The sequence below is a fragment of the Heptranchias perlo genome, chromosome 24 (assembly GCF_035084215.1).
Source record: "Heptranchias perlo isolate sHepPer1 chromosome 24, sHepPer1.hap1, whole genome shotgun sequence".
In the NCBI taxonomy this organism is placed as follows: Eukaryota; Metazoa; Chordata; class Chondrichthyes; order Hexanchiformes; family Hexanchidae; genus Heptranchias; species Heptranchias perlo.
The window spans coordinates 17720235-17745231 of NC_090348.1; the positions used below are offsets into that span (position 1 = coordinate 17720235).

The 24997-nt window shown below is 40.6% G+C and overlaps 1 protein-coding gene across 1 annotated transcript in view; it reads left to right on the forward strand.

Annotated features, from left to right (window-relative positions):
* The window catches only part of ccdc87 (coiled-coil domain containing 87), a 41385-nt gene continuing 16388 nt past the window's right edge, over window positions 1-24997 (forward strand). Inside the window, exons 1-14 of the mRNA XM_068004587.1 lie at window positions 1-55; window positions 283-383; window positions 3041-3236; window positions 6761-6909; window positions 7695-7945; window positions 9961-10195; window positions 10295-10388; window positions 11201-11295; window positions 11722-11891; window positions 15630-15762; window positions 19221-19427; window positions 20824-20940; window positions 22859-22995; window positions 24730-24856. Coding sequence (XP_067860688.1) covers window positions 3053-3236; window positions 6761-6909; window positions 7695-7945; window positions 9961-10195; window positions 10295-10388; window positions 11201-11295; window positions 11722-11891; window positions 15630-15762; window positions 19221-19427; window positions 20824-20940; window positions 22859-22995; window positions 24730-24856 — 1899 coding nt within the window. The 5' untranslated portion in view covers window positions 1-55; window positions 283-383; window positions 3041-3052. The remainder of the gene's footprint in view (window positions 56-282; window positions 384-3040; window positions 3237-6760; window positions 6910-7694; window positions 7946-9960; window positions 10196-10294; window positions 10389-11200; window positions 11296-11721; window positions 11892-15629; window positions 15763-19220; window positions 19428-20823; window positions 20941-22858; window positions 22996-24729; window positions 24857-24997) is intronic.

Below are 24997 nucleotides of genomic sequence, written 5' to 3' on the forward strand. Positions count from 1 at the left end.
GGGAGACGCCTGCAGCGAGCGGTGTGAGGGAGGGCCGGCTGCCGGGAGTGAGAAGGTGGGCGGTGGCGGTTTATTATTATCCCCCCCCCCGCTGCAATCTGTGTAAATCCTACACGTCAGGCTTGTGTCCGAGCGGAAAGTAAGCTGGAACCTCACGCACTCCTCCTTTAACCCACTCTTGTAGCCTGTGCGGGCAATAACTTGGCTGCAGTCGTGGGAAAAGGGCTTGTTCCTTTGCAGTGACTGTAATCAAAGCTTACATTTCTTCTTTTGTTGCCATAGGTGAAGGACAAGCCAGTAATATCCTCTCGGAGTTTAGATCATGAGTTCTCAACTTTGAGAGCGAAGCTTGTGTGTTTCATACGCACCAGTTGAACCCTCAGGTGAGGGACAATTTCTTACGTTTTTGCTGTTTTATGTGGCTGTTAGGGGGGATGATGATCATGATGCTCCACAGAGTTATTGTGTGATGATATCCACATTACTCCATAACAACATAGATTAACATTTGGGTTCGCATTGCAATTTTAGTGAAAAATGATGTTAATTCGATTGCTAGAAATGAACAGTTCGTGCATATTATCTGTTGGAGCAGACATAGGCTGTAATATGTGACAGGATAGTAACATCAAAGGGTTTAGACGATGTAGTAAATCATTAGTAAACAATTTTACAACACCAAGTTATAGTCCAGCAATTTTATTTTAAATCCACAAGCTTTCGGAGGCTTCCCCCTTCGTCAGGTGAACGATGTGAAAATGTAAATCATTAGGGTAGAGCTTGATTGATTTGTTAATACCACCTGAATCCTGAGGTGGAGAACAAGTAAACCTGTTGGAGATGCTAGACCGTGGGAGCACAGATAACATCTCTGACGTTTCCAGTCAGTTCTGTTTCATAAAATATGTAAGCACATACATTGGTGCATTATGTATTTTACCAGTACTGTACCTGGAATTATGTGTGTGTGTATATATATATATATACTTTATATAAATGCACTGTTTGAGTATGAACTATGGATAGATTCCCACAGTGTCAGGCTATAGTTGTTGATCATTCTATTTTTAAAATTCATAACCAGATCTAACTTTGCACTTCCTAGATTTCCAGAAACATATATTATCCTTTACACACCTATGCTTTCCAAAATAGTGATTCTGAAAAGGTGCAAATAACAAAGCAACTAATGTAGTCAATTTGACTCTTTGTTCAGTTGTTTGAGACTGACACCATAATGGTTACTATCCATATGACTTTATTCAGCACAAGCAAGAATAAATACATTACAGTATTTAAGCAGTAGTTTACAAAGCACCGTTGATAATTATATTACCCCATTGTCTTTTGGGTAGAAGCCATGACCTCATTCCCTGTTCCTTCATTCACATACTCTTGTTCTCATTTACCAACCTGGTACTTTCTTTTCTGCCCTCTACCCTGAGTCTGAGTAGAGGAGGTGGGGAGGCAGAGGGGTTTAGGGGCCTCATGAGGCCTCAAAACTTTTTGAAATGTAATCACTGTTATTTTGCAGGCAAGCATGGCAGACAATTTGCAAATGGCAAGGCCCCACAGACTGCAATGAGAGAAGTGACCAGTTAATGTTTTGGCGGTGTAGGTTGAGGAACACATATTGGCCAGGGCACTGGTAGAAATCCCCTGTTCATCTTCGAATAGTGCCATAGGATCTTTTACATCCACATGAGCAGGAAAATGACTCTCAGTTTAAAATTTCTTCTGAAAGACAGCACCTCAGACATTGCATCACTCCCTCAGTACTGCACCGAAGTGTCAGCCTAGATTTTGTGTTCAAGTCCTGAAATGGGGCTTATCAGCAAGACTAAAACAATGCTATGTTAAATTGGGGAATGTTCAGATTCATCTGTAATGATGTTGGACAACAGACAAACAGCAGTGGTAGTTCATGAAGTTGAGGATGGTGAAGGATAAGTAGAGCTGGGTGTCGTCAATATACGCATGGAAGCTGATCTCATGTCTACAAATGGAGTGAACATGAGACAGGATATAGATGAGGAATAGGAAGGGAACTCCTGAGGTGACTGTGTAGAGGTGGGAGGAGACCATTGCAAGGGGGATGTGCTGGCTACATTGGGAAAGGGAGTCATGGAACCAAGTGAGTGTGATGCCATGGACCATATAGAGATGGTGGAGGAGGCTGGAATAGTTGACCACGTCGAACACAGTAGAGAGGGCCAAGGAGAACAAAGAGTAGCGTGCCACAAAAGACGCCATTGCTGACTTTGACCAGAATGGTCTAGGTGTGATGGGCAGGTTGAATCAGACTAAAAGAATTCAGATAGGGAGTGATGGGAAAGATGTGCGTGGAACTGGGTGGTGACAACACGCTTGAGGACTTTAGAAAGAAAAGAAAGATTAAAGATGGCAGTAACGGTTAAAGGTTAACTTTATTGAGGAAGGGGTCAGATGATTCAAGCAAATAAGCATATTATTTCAGAATGTCGTTTGTAATCATTACAGATCAGTATAGACTAACCCAGTGCTGCTGTTAACGGCTTTAAGGTTTAGGGTACAATAAAACCTTAAGGAACCCATTTGTTAGTAGATCTACTGTACTATGCGTGAAAATAAAATACAGCAGCTGCACATTCTAATATTTTTAATCATCAATTTTTCCAAACTTTTTTTTAAGAGCCCACATATCTTTTTGTATAGTCTATTTCCTCTGTGCCTGCTTCTGCCATTTCAAAATGCAGAGCTTTTGAGTAGGTTTCAAACTGAGAGTAGTTTATTTTCCTATTTTAAGGCACACCATTTTGCTTCATTATCCTTTTCTTGCCTGCAGTAAAAAGGAGTGAAAAGTGGAAAAACTTGAATAGCAACTAACAGTTCATCTTATTTACTTTAATGCAGTTTCCATGATCTGTTGGTCAGTTCTTTATTAATGCAAATTTATTTGAACTGTTATTCCTTTTTAAAGAAATATTTAACTCTTTTTAACTGCTAAGTTGTGGAATTTGGACCATATATAAAATACATTTTGGTTATTTTTCCTTTCTAGTGATTTTCTGCAATGCTGACTAAAGGTCTTGGTGTAACAGTTGCGGAAAATAAAAGCAGCAAACCGTCAAATAAAAATGGTTTATATTCTATGCGAAGCACAGCTGCAGCTAAGGAACTACATCAGCGCTACAAAGACATACTGGAACCTCTAAGTCTGTTCACACCTCGCAGTATTGAAGATGGAGAATTTCCAGGTACTCCCACATGATGTCACTTGCACAATGGACATTGGTTTTTGCAAGGGCTCGATTTTATTACATAAAGCAAAATGATTTTAAATTGTTTGTGATGGAAATACATTTAGGTAATATGACAAAAAAAAAAATTCTCCCTTCCCTTTTCTCCTGTAACACTTTAACTTTAACACTGCAGCATTCAGACCTGTAGGTTATGGCACTTCAAGTGCACATCCAAGTACTTTTTAAATGATTTGAGGGTTTCTGCCTCTACCACCCTTTCAGGCAGTGAGTTCCAGACCCCCCACTACCCTCTGGGTGAAAAAATTTCTCCTATGCTCCTCTCTAATCCTTTTACCAATTCTTTCTTAAACACTAAATCAAAACATGGATTATGCTGTCAGCCAAATATAGAGGAATAGCATCATTCAATAAATGAACCAATTATATCAGCAAATAAATACCATGTTTTGAAATGGATCAGATCACTGAAAGTGTAATTCTGAAATAGCCCACTACAAATGGAAGCTGTTCAGCGGTTATGGAAAGTTACGGCACTGAAGGAAGCCATTCGGCCCATCATGTCCCTACCGGTCGAGAAGAGCTATTCAGCTTAATCCCACTTTCCAGCATTGGTCTGTAGACCTGTAGGTTATGGCACTTCAAGTGCACATCCAAGTACTTTTTAAATGATTTGAGCATTTCTGCCTCTACCATCCTCTCAGGCAGTGAGTTCCAGACCCCCACCACCCTCTGGGTGAAAAAATTTCTCCTCTGCTCCCCTGTAATCCTTCTACCAATTACTTTAAATCTATGTCTTCTGGTCACTGACTCCTCTGCTAAGGTCCTCCCTATCCACTCTATCTAGGCCCGTCATAATTTTATACACCTCAATTAAATCTTCCCTCAGCCTCCTTTGTTCCAAAGAAAACAACCCCAGCCTTTCCAATCTTTTCTCATAGCTAAAATTCCCAGTCCTGGCAACATCCTCGTAAATCTCTTCTGTACCCTCTCTAGTGCAATCACATCTTTCCTGTAATGTGATGACCAGAATTGTATACAGTACTCAAGCTGTGGCCTAACTAGTGTTTTATACAGTTTTAGCATAACCTCCCTGCCCTTATACTATGTGCCTCGGCTAATAAGGGAAAGTATCGCGTATGTCGTCTTAACCACCTTGTCTACCTGTCCTGCTACCTTCAGGGATCTGTGGACATGCACTCCAAGGTCCCTTTGTTCCTCTACACCTCTCAGTATCCTCCCATTTATTGGGTATTCCCATGCCTTGTTTGCCCTCCCTAAATGCATCACTTCACACTTCTCCGGATTGAATTCTATTTGTCACTTTTCTGCCCACCTGACCAGTCCATTGATAATCTTCCTGCAGTCTACAGCTTTCCTCCTCATTATCAACCATGCTGCCAATTTTTCTATCATCTTCAAATTTCTTGATCATGCCCCCTACATTCAAGTCTAAATCATTAATATATACCACAAAAAGCAAGGGATCCTAGTACTGAGCCCCGCGGAACCCCAGTGGAAACAGCCTTCCAGTCACGAAAACACCCATCGACCATTACCCTTTGCTTCCTGCTACTGAGCCAATTTTGGATCCAACTTGCCACTTTCCCTTGGATCCCATGGGCATTTACTTTTTTGACCAGTCTTCCATGAGGGACTTTGTCAAAAGCCTTGCTAAAATCCATGTAGACCACATCAAACGCATTACCCTCATCTATCTTCCTTGTTACCTCCTCAAAAAATTCAATCAAGTTAGTCAGACACGACCTTCCCTTAACAAATCCATGCTGACTGTCCTTGATTAACCCGTGTACCTTTCTAAATGACGATTTATGCTGCCCTTCAGAATTGATTCCAATAATTTGCCCAGCACCGTGGTTAGACTGATTGGCCTATAATTACTCAGTCTATCCCTTTCTCTCTTTTTAAACAACGTAGGCTAAACATTTCAACTGAATGCAATTTAAGAATTCTGTGCCCTCTATACCTTTTACACTGATTGTATCCTGGTTAATATTAGGGTATATGAAATCCCATACTATTACTGCCCTATTGTTATTGCACTGCTCAGAAGTTTACCTGCATATTTGCTCCTCTATCTCCCTCTGACTGTTTGGGGGTCTATAGTACACTCCCAGCGGTGTGATTGCTCCTTTTTTGTTCTTTAGCTCAACCCATATGGCCTCATTTGATGACCCTTCTAACATATCATCCCTCCTCACAGCTGTAATTGTTTCTTTAACCAATATTGCCACTCCCCTCCTTTTTTATCCCCTATCTCTTCTGAAAGCCCTGTGGCCAGGAACGTTGAGCTGCCATTCCTGCCCCTCTTTAAGCCATGTTTCAGTAATAGCTAAGATATCATACTTCCACGTGTCTATCTGTGCCCTTAGCTCAACTGCCTTATTCACTAGTCTCCTTGCATTGAAGTATATACCATTAAACACTGCCAAACTCGTATGTTGTCTATTTTCTAACCTTTGTTTCCTCTGCCTCCCAAACTTGCTTGCTAATTTTTTATCTTCCATTTCCAGCTCTGCTTCTCTCCCTTCTGAATCTATGCTCAGGTTCCCATCCCCCTGCCAAGCTAGTTGAGCTTGTTGGTTGTAGGTTGTTTAAAGATGATTTTTATCAACCCAGATCTATATATTTTTTTACTCTTAATTACCCAGGATACTTTTGAGAACAGTTCATTGACCAACCAAATATTAGGACGAAAAGTGTTAGTTTTCAGATTACAATCTTTGTCAACAGGATCATTGTTAACTTAGCAACTAGAATATGTAATTATGAAAAATGATGGCAGCTGAATTATGGTACTTAAACTCCTATTAGTAAATTTGTACAGTGAACTCCTACCACTATTAGGGCTTGAGGCCTAATGGTGCTTGACATTAAAATTCAACAACCAGATGGATACTGAGAATAGATCTAACTACTTGGGAAAACTGCTAGCGCATTTACTCCAGAACTAAAACATGTTTCACTTAACCATAGAACTGCAGTGCAAGTTGTGTAGATGCAAGAAACAAAGAGGTATTTAAATATAACATGAATAAGAATCATAAAAGTTACAGGCCAAGTATGCTGAAGATTTTGCATCAATTTGAAATGTATTTTGCATTGCATCGAAGTATAAATTGTTTGTTCAAGGCAACTGAAATGAGGGTGAATTGATTTATCAGAAGTGGTGTGAGACCACCTCCTGCAACCAGTGTGAATCAGGTACTCCTTTTAAAGTTTTTAATGCTAGTAAAGAAAGAAACAGGATATCAAAAATTTAATTTGCATTCTCACATGGTAAGCCAAGGTCTGTGTATGCGTGCACAGGCCTACACTTTGCTTGAGCAGAGAACAGTGCAAGCAGGGTAGTACTACTCTCAAAACAGGTACCAATATCAAACTAATACTTGCAATGCAAATGCAGATTTAGGATATCTTAAAAACAGTATCTTTGTAGAATATAGATAGTGTGATTTGGTATATTGGTTGTATACATTTTTGATTATGTCTTTTTGAAGTACTTCAGCTAGAACGTCCAGTAACTCCGATTGATAAAAGTGTGAAGTTGGCCCCGACCTCTCTCGCTGATCTATGTCAAATGATTCAAAGAAGGATTGCTGCTAAATCAGAGGTTACAACTGTCTCTATAGAAACCCAACAGGCACTGGTAGGTAGATCATTTTAAAGAGATATATTACTTAATCTGTGAAGAGGGCAGACAGTCGACGCCAGTCGATGTTTTGGGCTCACACTTTTCATCAGAACCCTGATAACTGTTAGGAGTATGAAATGTTAACTGTCTGATCTCCCTACAGGTGCTGATTGACCTGCGATATGTTTTCAGTGTTTTATGTTTTTGTTTCAGATATCCAGCATTTGCAGTATTTTGCATTTTATTCATACTTTTTTTGATGTTTAATATTCTAAGTTAGATTTCTTGATCAGCTGATCAAAAGTGGTGGCTCATTTGATGGGTACTGGTAGTCCATTGATAGCCATTTATGAACCGAGATTGTGAGTGCTGGTAGACTATTGGACTATGAGAGCCATCACAGCTGAGCCTGATCTTGTCATTGTCCAACATTCATACATATGCAATACTAGTGAGATTGTTGGATAGTGATTCCAGGAAACCTTAGCTGTCCCCTGTGCCAAACTCCCACTAGTGACTCTGAAGCCAATTATATAGCCCCCACTATTGTGCATAGCTAAGATTTGCATATACATTCCAGACCAGGGATCGAATGTTGGACCTCTTTGATTTGTCTGTCAGCATATCACACCAGAAGTTGCGTTTACCCACTAAATCAATATGGTTTGGGAGTGGAATAAGTTTTAATTTTATATAATATAATAACAAGTATTTCCTTTGAACTGATTATACAATGTTATTTTTGGAAAGATACTGTGGTTCTGCACGGACTAATTTCAAGCTGGCATTGTTATTCTTAGGGCGGAATGATTATAGCAGATGTAAAGCTGCACTGGGAGGACATTGAGCTCTGTCCTTATGACATTACTCTGACAAATATGGAGAACAAGGAGCTCAGCCGACGAATTATTACACATATCATCACAGTGTGTGAACAACTATTCCTTCATTATCTTCATATGGTGGACATAGTGAGACAGCGCTCTGTATTCACTGATGATGCTAACCTTAGTAGGCTAAAGGCTCAGCTCGCTCTTGACTGCACTAAGTTGTAAGTTTTTCAACGTAAATATGCATGGCTTTACTGGTTTAATGTATCTTTGTGTATTCATTCCTGCTGTTCAATTTTATTACATAAAATCAGTCTATAGAAAATAATTTAAGAACATTTTGTAATGAAATAAATGTTTGCATAACTAGTTGATTCGTAGTAAGTTGTGGAAATGATAAAACATTACTTTTATTATACTACAGCTAAAGTATATGGTTGCCAGTAATTATTTGCATTCAGTTTGTTACAAATCAAAAACAAATAATTGAACCAATACAATGTGACAGATTACAGATGAGGAAGGCCCAGCTTAATTCATCCATCCATAAGGACCCTACATTACCCTCATTGTTGAATCTAATCGTTTCTTAAGTGAGTCCAGGGTTATTGCCTCCACGACCCTCTCTGAAAGTCCATACCAAATACTGATTATTCTTTGTGTGAAGAAGAACTTCCTGATATCAGTGCTAAATTTACCATTTACTAGTCTGAACCTGTGCCGCCTTCTCCTACGTTCACAATTTAATTTAAATATGATTCTGGATTTATCTTTTACATTCCTTTAATTATCTTATATACCTCTATAGAATCATTCCTCAGTTGCTTCCTTTCCTGGAAGAGAAGTCCATGTTTCTCCAGCCTTTCCTCATAACTCAGTCTATTGTCACTAGGGATCAGCCTTGTGGCTGTTCTCAACACCCGTCTCCAAGTACCTGAACGTCTCCCGTGGTTCTTGGTGACCAGAATGTGTTTAAAGAAATTAATTTAATTCAGAATTTGTTTGCAGATCATGTTGGTCAGCTGCTTATTATTAATATAAAGCATCTTCCCATTTATTCCTTTATCTTTTCGCAAGTAATGGAACCACTTGAAAGGTAAATGTGCACAAGGTCTCTGTGTGTTATTTCACTGTGTTACCAATGAGAAGCTAACTTTCCTGAAGGTGGCCAGCTAAGATAAGGTTGTTGCGCATTTGCCTTCCTCTCCCACCCCATTTTTTTTTGTTTCATAACTGCTTAGCAAATGTGTGGTACCACCCACTGAAGATACTAGAACTCACAGCTTGAATTATAACTTTCCATGATGTGTGGTAGCTTAAAATACACTTTAACTATTGACGGGGAGTTAGAACAGTAGAGGGAATGAGAAAATAGGGAACGATCAAGAAGTGTGGGGAAAAAACACACTGCTATAATTTACAAAGTGCCCAATTTGCCTTGATAGCAAGAAGGGTTGTTTTCTTTGCTCCTGGAACATGCGTGATGCTGGCAAGGTTGCATTTATTGCCTAACTTTAGTTGTTCTCCTTGAACCCGTTCTTGTGGTGATGGTGCTTATTCTGTTCAACTGATGGGCTTGCAAGGCCACTTCAGAGGGTGTTAAAAGTCAGTCAGATAATGTGCGACTGGAGTCACGTGTAGGTCAGACCGGGTAGGGATGGCAGCATCCATTCTGTGAAGGACATTAATGAACCAATTAGGTTTTTATACAAATCCAGCAATTTTGATAACTTTTCCTTGTGTTAGTCACATATATTACCATGAATTTAATTTCACAACTTGTTACAGTGGGATTTGAACTTCTATCTCTGAGTTGCTAGTCTGGTACCATAACTACTACACTATCATCCCCATTGGTAGAATTTTCCAACATTCTGAATACCTTAGATTAATATATATGAAGTATGTGATCTATGGTCACATTTTAAAATAAACTCAAATTGTTAACCAAAATATAACTGTAGACAGAGTAAATCCCAGGGGTGAAGGAGTTCCATCATTATTCCCTCAGGAATTAAAAGGATTTGTAAGTTGTTTGTAGTATATGCCCATAAGTCTTAGCTGTTATACCAAAACAGAAGGCCTAGAAATATGAGCACAGAATGTTAGGACCAGAGGAAAGAGAAATAGCAATTAACTGGAGAGTAGAATGAGTTTTAATATAATAAAAGGAATTAATTAATCATTGGAGTTTAGTTCTGTTTTCAACTGTATTTTTCTGCTGATTTTTTTAAAGTTTGAATATATCAGCTATAAAGCGGCACATTGCTAAAGACATCAAAGCTTTACGAAAATCAACAGACAATGACGATGAACCTTCTGACACGGAAATTTTAGGCAAACATAAACACATGGTTCACAAATCAATGTCTCCTGAAGCTCCCTTTACATTTAAGCACTTCTTCAACCTCAGCAGACCTAAGAAAGTACCAAAACCAAAACCACAAACAATAGAAACAGACCTTCAAGAGGTTAGTCAAATGTTAGAATGTGAATTGTAAATTTTTTTTAACAAAATGTTGGATGAATTAACTATTTTCTTTACGTGATTGTGCAATATTTCTTTACAGATCAATGAAAGGATGCCGCATCTGGACCTAGAGCAGGTCTATAATGTGTTACCTCACAAAGTTGAATCAGCTGGCGATCACAGACAAATGCAGAGTAAGTATATACTATTCTTTCATCTAAACATTTTAAAAATGACATGCTTTAAGCCACATGGTGCTGTAGTATGCTTCTGCTCTAACAGCGGTGTTACCGATTAGTAGCATGGTGATTGAGAACCCAGTGTGTGTACAATTTTGAGCATGCCATCAAGGGAAACTGCCAAGTGGAGAAGGTGCAATTTTTCATAGAAATTGAAGGAAAGTTTGAGGGTTAGTCATGCTGGGCAGTTTTTGTGTATTACCTAGTGGCTGCCTCAAGTGTATCACAGGCAGAGCCTTAGAAACAGATGCCATTCCCACAATCTTGGCTGTGGTGTGGCAGAAAGCTCGGAGAAACATAGAAGAGGGGAATTGGGGAGAAAATGCATTACAAAAAATAAATTTAACAATGACATAAGTGCTGTTTATCAAGCTCATTAGTAGAAGGAGAGCATACAGGTTTCAGGGTGGGGTAGAGGGTGGTGTTAATTCATACATATTATGAAGTGGTACAAATCCAGAGAGCAAAAAAAAGAAATTAGGTCCTAAACTTTTAACATTTGGTACTAGTCAGGAGCTTCTGGTGCTTAAATTTGAACTGGAGACTGCAATTGTAGGAAACAAATTTGAAAGGTCTAGGTAATGGAGATCAAGTAAAGCCTGGCAGGGTTAGGGATAACCTCATCTCTCTGTTCAAGATTTGAAAGTAGAAATACTATTACTCAGTGCCTAGCTGACCTAACTTCACAGACTGAACGTTAAATAATTTTCAAGCAAAATCTTTACAAATGTTTAAACAAAGTTCAGCATTGTCTCTTCTGTTCACAGTTGTTGCTGTACGAACTCTTAATCTTCCAAAACAACAAAGTGAAGAACAAATCTCAACCAAATATCAGCAGCCGGTGTACCAAATATATCAAATGGTAATGGTAATAATGGGAATCTCTTTTTAAAATCCTATTCACAGCCCTTTTTATTTCTGGACTCATCTCCTCTAGAGAGAGTGAAACAATAGAGGGGCTTAAAGCTGAAGCACAACTTTCTTGTTTTCCTTGTTGAGAATTTGGATGAAGCTCCTTTGAATGTTGTTGCTGCTGGGACTTAGAAGTCGTGATCAAGCAGTGTAAATGAGATGCTCATCACTTTTGTGAATTTGAAATTATACAGAATCATTCAACTGATGCGATCTCAAAAGGATGTATATATGTTTACTGTTAATAGTTAAATAAAAGGTATTAAAACATGTTGTCTGTACTGGGAAATATATAGAAATGCACAGTAAAAAAATATATGTGAACGGGAGCTTTTATGATCAGAATGATTAACCATGTATTCTATTTTTATTTCAGAATTGGCGATCTCATACAAACCTAAATCCACTAAAAGCTCTTCCGAAGCAACTAGGTATTTTTCGCTGTAATTCAAGTTCCGAAGGCACATTCTTGCGCAGTTACCATAGAAAGACAGAAGCTAAAGGAAATGAACAAAAGCTTTTGTCAATTGCTGATGATCTCAACAAGTAAGCATCACAAAATTGGTTGAATTAGACTATAGCAGAATGATATCAAAGTCTTTTCAATTTTTAATTTTAAAAAAATTCCTAAAGGTGATAAATTACATGTATGAGTCATATTTTTGTAATTTGGTGTTTAGATATTAAGAACATTCTTTTCTGAAGTTTAATCACTAAATTAAGAAGGCTAGAATGCATATAGAGGTTGCTGCAGTTGTCTAGTGGGTAAATACAATGCCCTTGTAGTCCAGTGCCATACAAGAACGGAAGGTCTGAGGGTTCAATTCAAGGTTTGTGCTCAGTTAGCTGATCTCAGCCAGGGTAGCAACTGGGGAGCAAAAAAATTGCCCTCAGTGCCCTAGCTAAGAAGAAGAAAAATTAGCCTGGGTTTCCACTCCTGATTGTTATCCAGTGAGTCTTGCTGGAAAACATGTAGATGAGAACATCAGGGAGGACATAATTGGGCCGCCAGTACTTGCGCAAGTACTGTGCACAGTTCTGGTCTCCATATTATAAAAAGGATATAGAGGCATTGGAGAAGGTGCACAAAAGATTCATAAGGTTGATACCAGAACTTATCAGGAAAGGCTGAACAGGCTGGGTCTCTTTTCTCTAGAAAAGAGAAGGCTGAGGATTGACCTGATAGAGGTCTTTAAGTTTATGAAAGGGTTTGATATGGTAGACATACAGTAAATATTTCCACTTGTAGGGGAGTCCAAAACTAGTAGTCTTAAATATAAGATAGTGACTAATAAATCCAATAGGGAATTCGGGAGAAACTTCTTTATCCAAAAAGTGGTAAAAATGTGGAATGCTCTGCCACAAGGAGTAGTTGAGGCGAATAGCATAGATGCATTTAAGGGGAAGATGCATTTAAGGGTACATGAGGGAGAAAGGAGTCGAAGGATATGCTGATAGGGTTAGATAAAGAGGGGTGGGAGGAGGCTCGTGTGGAGCATAAATGCTAGCATAGACTGGTTGGGCTGACTGGCCTGTTTCTGTGCTGTAGTCTCGATGTACCTCGATCTAATGCAGTCCAAGTTTGAATAACCTAACACTCATGTTTACTCTCATGCATGAAGAATGGTCACTTGGGTGAGGTACTGAAGGGCTTCTGGCACTCATGAAATCGTATGCTGGACCTGTTCAGTGCCTTTAGGAGAGAAGGAGAGAAACTTGGCAAAAAACAAAATGCGTATATAAACATCTTATCTTTCTTTATACATAACAAAAAAGAATTGGGGGGGAATTTGAACTCCCAGGCAGGAAGTTAGCAGGATGCACAGGCCTTCCACCCGGGAGTCTCCATGTAAGGCTTGGCTGAGGTTAACTGCAGGCCTCATTTACATCCCGCTGGCCAGCTGCCCACCCAAAATGGCCGAAAAGATGAGGCTTGGCCGACTGCTGGCAGGCGATGATCAGGCAGCCTGAAGGCTGCATAACGGCAATCGGATAAGTTTGGGCGGGGGGGGAGGTTTGACATGGTGGGAAGGAAGCAAGCCTGGGGCAGCAGAGGCCCAGCCTTTCCTCATGGGGTCGAGAGCAACACTCCTGCTCCTCCTAACCCCGCAAAGATAAGTTTAAAACTTAACTTTTTACCGCTTCTTCCCCAACAGGGTTTACCCTGCGCAATAGGCCATTAAAATTACATTGGGGTCCGATTAGCTTACATAATTGAGGCTCCTTCCTGAGTCAGGCAGATGCCTCAACTGCTGGCAAAAACAGCTCAATTAAACCTGCTACAGAGTGGCCTGGAGAGGAAGATAGAGACTCCCAATTTTAACATCCATTTCACCCAGTACTCAATAACATTCAATACTGTAGTATATTGTATATTTGATAAAATATACTTACTTAAATTTTTTTTTAACAAATTATGAAATTGTCAAACTAAGCTACTATAATCCTGTGAAGCAACCTACTTTTTACATACTTCTACCTGTTATGGCAGCCCAGAAATAGAATAGTCCCGATAGTGAATCGTTTGCATTTAAAAAAAAATTTAAACAAAACATTCTTTAACTCCTCTCGATAGTATTTACAGCCTGCAATGTCATAGCCTCAGATACTGGGCATAAACTGTAAGAAATGTCATCTGAACTCCTCATTTGGGGCTCTAGAGAAAAGATAAAATCGGCCATGTCCTGACTGTCCGAACGACACACCGCTCCCGACCGGTGGCCTTATTCAAACCTATGTCACGGTGCAGGTGACGTCATCGGCGCCGCTGCGACTTGATTTTTACAATGTCTCGGGGTGGGGGGGGGGGGGGGGGGTAGCTCGCCCACTGTCAAAGCCGCCAGACAGAGCTGGCAGGATGCAAGAGGCAGTGGTAATTTGTACTATTCTTTGGTACGATTTCTTGGAGGCCCAGGAGGAGCAGGAGTTCCCCCTCCGGGCTCCAGAAAGGAATCCTTGGGCTTCCCCAGCCCCTCCTCCTCCGCCCGGCCCCCCTCCTCCTCCACTTTGCCCTGCCCCACTTTCCCCCGCTTCACTTTCCCCATATCTCCCCTAGCCCCTCTCCTCCAGAAGTCCCCTTTCTTACCCACTCCCCACCCCACCATTTCCCCATCCCTCCCCCTCCTCTCCACCCCTCCATCTCCCCCACCTCCATCCACCTCTCTCCACCCCATCCATCCCTCCTCCCCACCCCTTCCTACCCCTTTTTTAAAAAAAAATTATTACATTCTGTAGTTCAAGCAACTACTTTGCTGTTAGCCGTTGAAACAGAATGGATCTCGCCTCAATATTTAGGAGCCGGTCACTGGAATTCAGGTGAGCTAGCTGCTTCAAAATACACAACAAAAATCTTCCTATCTCCACCCTCCCCCCCACCCCCCCCCCCCCACTTTCTCCCCTCTCTTCCCTCTCCCTCCTCCCCCCACCACCTCTCCTCCCCACCCCTACCCACTCCCCTTCTGCTCTCAGAAGTGAGGCCACCAGCTAAGCCAAACCTTTTACACAAGCTTGTGAGTGACATCATTGGGTGGTCCACTAACACAGAAAGATGACATCATTGGGTCGACCCAAAACTGGAAGTACCCACACGGTCTAATCACGAAACACTCCGTCAAACTAAACACTCTGGGGGAGAGCTGCGGTGACTGATGGGGCACTGTGTGTGGGTCATGGATAGTTTTATTGCTTTCAGGTTTATTGGCTAGAAAGTGGTGGTGTTGGGGAGTGGGGGTGCGGTGAGGTCACCGTTTACATTAATTTATATGGTATATTAAGTTAGCCCGACCTGAATCATGACCCTACCCCACCCGGCCTGGATTGTGTGCCGTTCTAGACCTTATTGATGTTCTCCCCACCGTAGACCTGGATCACATTCTCGCTCTCCCCGCAACTCCCCCCAACTTTAGACCTTGATCACATTCTCGCCCCACTCCTCGCCCCCCTTAGACCTGGATTAAATTATCCTTCCCTCCCCACCTTAGACCTGGATCATTTTCTCCCTCCCCCCCCACCCCCACCTTTAGACCTGGATCACGATTTTGGTTTTGTGAGACGAATTTCATTGAGCAGGAACGGCAGCAAGAATGGGTGAATTGACGTGACCAGAAGACCCTTTTGCGCACTCACAGGGAAAGATATCCTTGGAAGGCCCGGCGCATGGCGCAAATGATGATGTCACTGGGTCGCCCAAAAATTGGGAGATCCCACACGGTGTCCCTAATCACAGCGTTTTAATTTTTGTAGTCAATGGAAAATAAATATAACTTACTTCTTGTGTCTCCACAGGTTGTTGCAAACTTCCACTGTAGATCAGGGAGACCATCCTGATCCTGAAGCAACTCTTCCTCCTCTGATTCAAGCACTCACATATGATAAGACCAGTGAAATTAAAAAACATAAGCGAGAGAAAATGCTGAGGGTACATACCTACAAATTATATGGTAGAAACAAACATTGTGATAGACGTATTTAATGAAAGATCATTCTGCCAGTTGCAGATATGACTTTTCAATGGTGTTTTTTTTAAGAGGTATTTTGTTTATGAACATATAAAAATGATGGGCAGGAAAAGACCAATTGGTCCATCGAGGCTGTCCCATACACTCATGTTGCAAAAGAGCACTGTGATTCCCAACGCTCCCCCACGTAATCCAGGTGGGGCAAAACGTCAAATAAAAAAGCCCTGGGCCAGTTCAGGTGGAAAATAAACCAGGGAAATTCTTCTATGACCTCAAAAGGTGATTATAAAGAGTTCCATGAGACACATAGCTTAATATTCCACCTATCTTTTTCTACACTGCATTATCTGCCACAGCCAGAATCTCATCCATCTCCCTTTTGAATGCTTGCAGCGAAACCCCGCTCACTGCACGAGCAATTTGTTCTAAAGTTCGATGACCCTCTACAAAAAGAAAAATGCCCTGACCTCTAACCTAGTTCTATGCTTATATAACTTATATGCATGTACCTGGTTCTCCCTAACTTGTCTAATTTAAATAGTCTATTCATATGGATGCAGTCTAGCCTCCATTATTTTAAAGACCTCAGTCAAATCTCCCCGAAGTGTACACTTTTCTAGAGTAAAAAAAAAACGGGCTCTCCAAGCTTATCATGTTTCTTAACTTTAGGTTCGTTACCTAGCTTTTAAAAAAAAATTATGATAAACTGTTTAATCATGTCGTCATTTGATTCAGGATTCTGAAACTAGGGGGGAATTTTCTTCAACTCCTAGCAGTAACGGGGCAGACGCTTTGTTAAAATAGCTGTGCACAAACCATCTGCCCCATTCTCACTCGTTTCCTGCCCCCTGCCATCTTAACTGGGCCCTTTCCATAGGCGGCCAAGGTGCCCGCCCAACTCATTTTAACGACCAACTTGAGTGGGGCGCATGCTGTGGGCACCCTGCTTAGTAAACCTGGTGGAGATGAGGAGGAGGCCCTCTAATGTAAGTCAGAAACTTTCCTTGGTGAGAGCAGGAGTGCTCCTCCAGGCCTCACTAGGTAAGTCTTGACTTCTGCTGTCCCATTCCACCCTCAAAATGGCCACGATCCTCCCCTTCTGCAACTTAACCTTGGTGCTGGCGGGCGGCCTCCGGGCCTTGTGATTTTTGACCTGCCCGAATTCGGCCAGCTGCCTCTTTCTGCCTGTTTCGGGCGGGCAGCTGACCGGTGGGATGTAAATAAGTCCCAGGAGTTAAAATAGCCCTGGCCTCAAACTGATGACATCGGTCAGGTGGGTTTGACTCTTGCTCCACCCCCAACCCAGCCGAAACTCGCCCCCAGTTAAAATCTTTCCCAAAAGTTAGTACATAGACTCCCAGTTTGTAGGAGTCTAACATTAGATTGCAGGAGTCAAAATAGCAAAGAGATTGATGCAATAATTATCTGCACTGCATGTTTTAAGCATACTTTACAAATATGTGAAATAGTAATTACATAATTTGGAACAACCTGAAAACTGCATCATCCTTTATTTTTCACTATGTTGACAATTGTGTATTTTAGATCCTTTTTATAATGTCCATTTGGTACAGTTAAATCTAGCACTACATTACAGACCAGAATAATTTGCCTGGAGGGATTCATCCAGTTATTGATTTTTTTTTCCTGTCTATTATGAATAAACCCTCTTTCCTTAGTTTTTCTGTTGACCACAAAAGGGGAATAGGATTAAATGGATAGCTCTTTCAGATAGCTGGCATAGGCACAATCATCCACATGGCCTCTTGTGCTGTAAAATTCTGAACCTAACATTTTTGTTTGTGTTTCTTTGTTCTACATTCTTGTTCCAAACACGATTTTAATATAAATAATGAAGCTGGTTTTAGTAGCAATATTAGCGACAAGAGTGAGTATTATTACTAAAAGCTGGTGTTTTATATCTTTTTGATCTATTTATGTACTCACTGAGGTGAGCAATGTCAGTGCTGGGGAAATGGAGCACTTTTGCCACCCAGTGTCAACACTGACCTCTAGTGGATCAGGTGTAACATGGCCAGATGCACAATGAAGCTTCTGCTACTTTGTCCCAATATACCTTGACCCTCATCTCAAAAGAACATTGTTCTTTTCTCAGTTGCACACAGCAGTCATCCCTATTGCCTTCCTGAGGTAGATTGACAGTTTGTACCAAATTGGGGCCCGTTTTGTGCCATAGGCTTGTGTCTACTGGAAATTGACTTGAGACTGCCTAAATGTCTCATTGAGTCCTTCCAACCATCAGAGAGAGGGTTTTAGCCCATCAGTCCTGGCTAGATTTGAATCAGTGTTTCAGAAGTGGAAGGACAATGTTTGGGAATAGAAGAAAGCAAGGAAGGTAAAAAAACATTCTATACCACTTTACATAATCTTCTGTGGGAAAGTTCTCAAAAAATTCTCACTGACTGCCAAAGAGAGTCAATCAAACCTCCACTCTATTGGGGACTGGAGTGTCACAGCGAATTAAATACTAGCTGTTCACCTTTGCAGTTGGGTTCAAATCCAAGACTGTTAACATATCTCCTCTGTGTAGTGTTTTGAGCATTCTGAAGACAGTTCCTAGTGGGCATGGGTCACCGACACGAAAGTGGCACTCTCAGAGAGGTGATAAGCATGGTTGGTATGGGAAGTAGAAAAATGCACACTGGTGAAGCAGGTGGTGTTCTTTTAAAGCTGGGAGTAAGGCACAATATTAGGGCAGAGTAAAGGGAGCTTTGCCCTGCAGCTGGCTGTGCCTAGCTGTATTTTTGATCCTGATACTGATTGATAAAAGTGTTCCACTCTCCAGCACTAATACCTTTCATCTTGATGAGTGCAAAAGTTACCCTTTTCCCAAATGCGTACACACCAAAAAAAAAACCCATCTAATTAAATTTACTTCATCATTATTCAAGCCTCACCATATGGATTGTACACTTTTAATGATCCTAGCAACACAGTAACTTTGTGGTTTGTGAAGTATTTGATCATCTCTATCAATAACTATTCTTATAATGTTTAAACCAAGTATGCAATACAGTTGAAAATTAAAAGTTTTTACTTGCATTACTTTATGGTTGGTGTCTCAGGTCATCAGCGTGCTTTAACAAAAATTGTGTTTCAAAATTAAGATTTGAATAGTAAAATTTCACAATAACGTTCTGATTAGGTCATCTCCAATAAGTTACTCTGCATAAAAATTTGCAGGAGTATGTTGTGCAGCAGCTGTTTACTAGCCCTCATTTGCCTAAGACCAATTCATAATCCACTTCTCAATTAAAACATAAATGAATTAAAATAAATAACCTGGCCTCAAGTAAGAGTGGATCAAAGAAAAAAAAATCAACTATGCATTTCATGATTACTTAAGATGAGTTTGCTTCTCAACAAACGTATGTAAGAAATTTCTGCTTTTTTTTAGGATATTGAGAAAGAAGAGGAAAGAGAAAAACTGAAGTGGAGGCTTCATCTACAGGAGCCAGAGCATGCACAGCCTGCCACTGTCAACATCAAAGTGTCCAAGAAGATGATAGCACAAACAGCGGATGTTCGAGTATCTGACAGACGGTTTATTGACTCAGTCTATCTCCAGATATACCCAACTGTATACAATCACTTCGTGGGAGAGGTATTTGAACATTTTAAGAAAATTAGTGGTTTTGATTAAAACATGGGCCAAATCTTGCAGGAAAAATAACGGGGATTGAGAGATATGCCATGAGTTACAAATCTCCAGAACTTGCTGGTCGATTTATGCTGCTCCGCCATTTGCTTCGCACAAACAGCATCTTCCCGTTATGTTTAAGAACCTGCTGGATTTGCACACTAAACTCGCCACATAAAGTTAAGTCTGGCAATTAAAAGTATACCTTTTTAACAATGTGATAATTGTTGCTGCAATGCCTCAACCTCTCTCTGGCCCAGAAAGGGAACAATTGAAACTGTGGAGTCTCATTCCTTCAGGTAGTAAATTATTCTTAGAGATTTCAAAAATGTCAAATTTTAAATTTAAAAATGTTTTTCTTACTTTTCCTTGCTGTCTCTTTTTTTCCTCTCTAAATCCAATATTTACTTATCTCTCTTTATTTCTCTTTCTGTACCTGATTTGACTCTAATTTACCGTCCTCACTGTTCTCTAAGGTCCCAGATGCCCTGTTGCCCTTGCCACACTGTTATCAGCTCACACTTCCAGCAAGTTATGGCACAAAAAGTTTTGAGCTGAAGGGTGCAGAAAAAAGTCTAACTAATTGCGCAAGGTGTGAGATGCCCTGCTGCAGCAAGATCCGGCCCATTAAGTTTAAAATGATTAAATTTTATGATATAAAGCAAAACTTGCATTTATACAGTGCCTCTCATGACCTCAGGACGTCCCAAAGCACTTTACAGCCAATTAAGTACTTTTGATGTGTAGTCACTGTTGTAATGTAGGAAATGCGGCAGCCAATTCATGCACAGCAAGATCCCACCAACAGCAATGTGATAATGACCAGATCATCTGTCATTAGTGATGTTGGTTGAGGGATAAATATTGGCCAGGACCCTGGGAGAACTCCCCTGCACTTCTTCGAAATAGTGCCATGGGATCTTTTACATCCGCCTGAGAGGGCAGACTCATCTGAAAGATGGCCACTCTGACACTTCAGTGCAGTACTGAGGGACTGCTGCACAGTCAGCCTAGATTTTGTGCTCAAGTCTCTGGAGTGGGACTTGAACCCATGACCTTCTGACTTAGAGGCGAGAGTGCTATCACGGAGCAAAGGCTGACACCTAATTATGCTTATGTATTATATGTAGAACCTAGTCCTGACAATTTATGGATTAAAAAGTATACAAATGCAATGTTGTACAATTTCACCCAAGCGTATTTTTCATGTTGCAAACATTTTGATCTTTTAAACCAACAACCTTGCAAGTCAGTGCAAAGTTCCATGTTAATGCTGGTTGAGTTTTGTTTGTTAAAGTAAGGCTCACAGAAGAAATGAGAGTTAAGTGACACAAGTATATTTCTGCTAATTTGCTTAAAGATTGACCTAGAAATGGCAACAATGTTAGACAAAAACTTGTCCTTTGGTGAAGAACTCCATGACATTTACAAGGAACTTTTGAAGGATATGTCAAAGGACTACCTGCTATATGACCAGGTATGAAATATTAATTCTCATATGTGGATCCAATTCCAAATACTGTCTAATATAGAAGTTTTTTGAAAAGTAAAGATGAAAGGCAATATTAAGTTTACCAATTTTTTTAAAAGGGGCTGTTTTCTAAAACTTGTGATAATTTTATATACTAGAAATATTGACACATAAAACTTTCCTTGCTGAATGGACAAGTTATTTTTTTGTATGGTTGGTAAGCTTTTTTTTTAACTGGTTCATTTATACATATAAATAAATAGGAAAGTTTGTCTTATAACAAGCGGTAATTTGAGAGAAAATATACCAGGCAAAGTGACTTAACCTTTAACAAACACTGACCAGTTGGCAATTTGATGGAAAAATATGCCGCATGACATAACCAACTATGACGTCTGTCACACAAATCAAAAGAATTTTGAAAAAATGGTGTTGAAGAAGGCCCCAGCCAACCCCACCCCTGGAGTCCAAAGAAAGTACCATGAACATCCAGAACAGAAGCAAAAGTGGTAAAACAGAGCACAGTGCAATTCCTATCCTATCCCAGTTAAAGGCTATTGAAAAGAGCTGCTAACATTTCAGACTTTTGATTGTTTTAGAACAGATTATATATCACATAAATCAAGTATTCCCAAGAAGTATCTTGTTGTATTTATCTGCTTCTGTGTAATTACTTGTAAATAAATCTGACTATTTGTGTTAGTCTGAAATTATATTCTAATCATGTGATATTTATCACCTTTTGTAGTGAACAAGAGAACATGCCGGGCTGCCCACGTGGTCTCGGTATAACTCCCATGGTAAAAGAATAATGGATAGTCCTGAGGCAAGCTATCTCATTCACAACACGACACACATAACAGTGCAAGTTTCAGTTCACGTGGACCTCAGACCATTAGCATTGTGATTGCAAATTTAAAGTGCTGGAAGAGAGCCCAGATTATGACAAGCATATCCTGTAATTCACCATGACCAACCCCATGGGAGACCCACTAGTAATTTATAATATTTATTGATTAGTTGGGTGTTTTATGATTTCAATATTATAAATTGTGATATAGTCTATTGGGTATTTACAACTTTCTAATTATTGATTTAAGTATTTAAATAATTTATGATCATCTATTGTGTACTTAAATAATTTATAATTATTTATCAATTGTGTGCTTATATAACAATTTAGACCATTGGTATTATATATCTATTTGATGTCTACATAAGATTTTGTTCATGGTTGTCCATCAAATCCCTTGGATCGGAATTAGCCCATCCTAACCACATGACTGCTGAATGCATTATTGCTCATGTGATTAATAAAGACCAATCCCGTTCTCTCAGCCCACTGACCACTCCAGCCATGTCCCATCTCCCTGCTCCTTCCAATTCCCTTCCCAGACCAGTGGCCCTCCACCCTCCTAGTTCCAGCCCACCACTGTCTTCCAATTCACACCCAGCTCTCATTCCCTCACTTAAAAGAAAGATGACACATACTTCAGTCGAGAGAAAGAGAGATAGAGAAAAAATAATGTCTGCCTGCCTCCTTTTCTCTATCACAGGTGAAAAGAAAAGGAAAGTGTGAGACATAGAGAGAAAAATAGCAGCAATAATACAGAGAGAAAGGGAACAGGTCCTATGCAGTCAACTGCAAGCCAAATGTAAAACTGCTAGGACTCACTAAGACCAAATGCCAGGAAGTCCCATTTTAGCAGCTCTTCCAGGGGCCCGATTTTAGTGAGTCCCAGTAGTTTTACATTTGGTTCGCTGCTACCCTCGCACTATGCTGCACTTTGGGAATCCACTGGCACTCGTGCAAAATAAAAGCACTTCAAGTGAATCAGTGTTACAAAATGGATTCAAATGTAAAAAAGTACTTTATCAAAGGAGCGTAGACATATATTAAAAGTATTTGAGCTCTGTCCTTCAGGATCCAATTGTAACTCCTACAGCAGTGGGTGTAGATCTCTCTGGATGTTTTGCATCTTCCACCTTGTCCAGGAGGAAAAATGAACGTGTCATTAATCCTGAGCTGGAAGCATTGGAGTTTGAGTACGTGACTGAAAGGTAAGACTTGAGTGTCATTTAGGTTGGCGTTAAAACTCTGTGCTAATATCATGGGAATCTGTAATGAATGTTTTGAACTTGCAGTGGCAGCAGTTTGCAGGATGGTTCTTCTACAGGAGAATAATTTCAACTTAATATCCATAAGTCCACCTGAGATGATATAAATGCATATCTCTAGGTTTACTTTGCACAGTTGTTTTTACTTACTATCATGTTGAATTTGTAGGAAACATTAGTTAGGTTAAAGTTGGACATTGTGTGCAATTGGTGAGTCAGTAATGAAAGGAATAGACTGTGGGTAACCACTGGAGGAATAAAGGTGGAGGGCAGGTGTAGAAGTGGGGGTTGGAGGCGGAAGTCAGAAGAATTTTTTTCACTCGGAAGATTATTAGAATGTGGAATGCTTTATCCCAGATGGCCATTGAGGCAGAGACTATAACATAATTTGAAAGGCAATTGGATAAGCATTTGAAAAGGAAGAATATAAAAATGTAGTTGGAAATGGGATTAGAGTAGTATCTTCAGTTGAAGAACTAGTAGTGGCGTGGATGCGATGTGCTGTAGTTTCTATGATTCTATAGCTCAGTTTTCTGATGGATTGTAAGCCTGATTGAAATTGGGGTAGTGTGAGAAGAGCACCTGCCTGATCAGTTTCCTGACACTGTGCATGTTTCCGAGGTCAGAATTATTTGTATAATCTCGGGGAGCTCCTGGCATTGTGTGATTGGCAACTTGCCAATTGCCAGGCAGGAAATTGCGGCTGCTGGAGGACTTAAAGGTCTGTAGTGTGTAAATGGGGTTTCTGCTGCACTTGCGGTGAAGTTACAACAGCAGAGCAGTAGCAGCTCCGAGGAAATTTCTGACCCATGTTTCTGGTGGTAGCAATGTGATATTTGTGAGTTGCTTGGAAGATTTAAGACACTCTAGGTGAAGACATATTTGTGGGGTGCAAAGGAAGGTGCATACAGGGCTATTAATGCAGTGGACACATTTCAAAATTAAAAGAAAGTCTCTTGTATGAAGGCATGCAGAATGGTTCCACACCCTACAAAGCAATTGAAGGTGAGTATTTGTGCTTACGGGTTTCCCACATGCCAGGCAGCCATATTGACAGGCCGGCTGCCTGTTGAAAGGGAAAGGAGCCGCAAATCGGAGAGGGGGAGGGAGTTGGGAGGGAGAGAGATCATGGGCCCTGGTACTAATTAGGGGTGGGGCGACCTTGAGCATCGGGGAGTCCAGCATTGGGGGGGAAGCGGGTCTGGCATCAAGGGGGTGGGTCCAGCATGGGGAGGGTGGAGGGGTCGGGTCGGGTCATGTCGCGTCAGGTGAGCTTGTTGGGCCTGGATGAAGCACTCCTGATCCTCCAGGCCCACAAGCAGTGCAATAAAGGCACTCACCTCATGGATCCGGCCCTTCCCGCCTGCTTTCACCTGACGTGAATCAGAAGCAATGGGAAACCCAAAAATTAAGTACCTCAACTATTCAATGAGGTACATTGCCCCTTTAAGTATCGGCCCACCAGCTTTAAGTGAGGGTGGGACTTCCGGGTGTCAGTTGTGTGCCAGCATACTTCTGCACCTGGGTCAAACCCAGAAGTGGGTACATTGGAGCCGGGATGCGGTTCCGCTCCAAAAAGCTATTATTTTAAGCTCCCACCTGCCCCCAACCCACCCGTTATTGGGGGTTAAAATTACTCTCGTGTCTGTTTACATCATCTGTTTGAATGTTTTACAGATATTTATTAATGAAGAAAGAACTTGAAGAAAATTATTTTCAACCAAAGGATCAACGCCAAAAAGCTGTTTCAATGTTGGAATCTGACGTAAATTTAAATGATTATCTAAAATATGCTTTTACACAGGTGTGTTGCTGGGCTGTTGACTTGGAGTTGTCAAAAGATCTTAGTGAAGTAGTGAGTCTTTTTGCTCCTTTTTGTAAGAATCTTTTGCTATGTTTGCAACCCCTCCCAAATATCAGTGGAAAATAGCTTGAGCTTTTATTC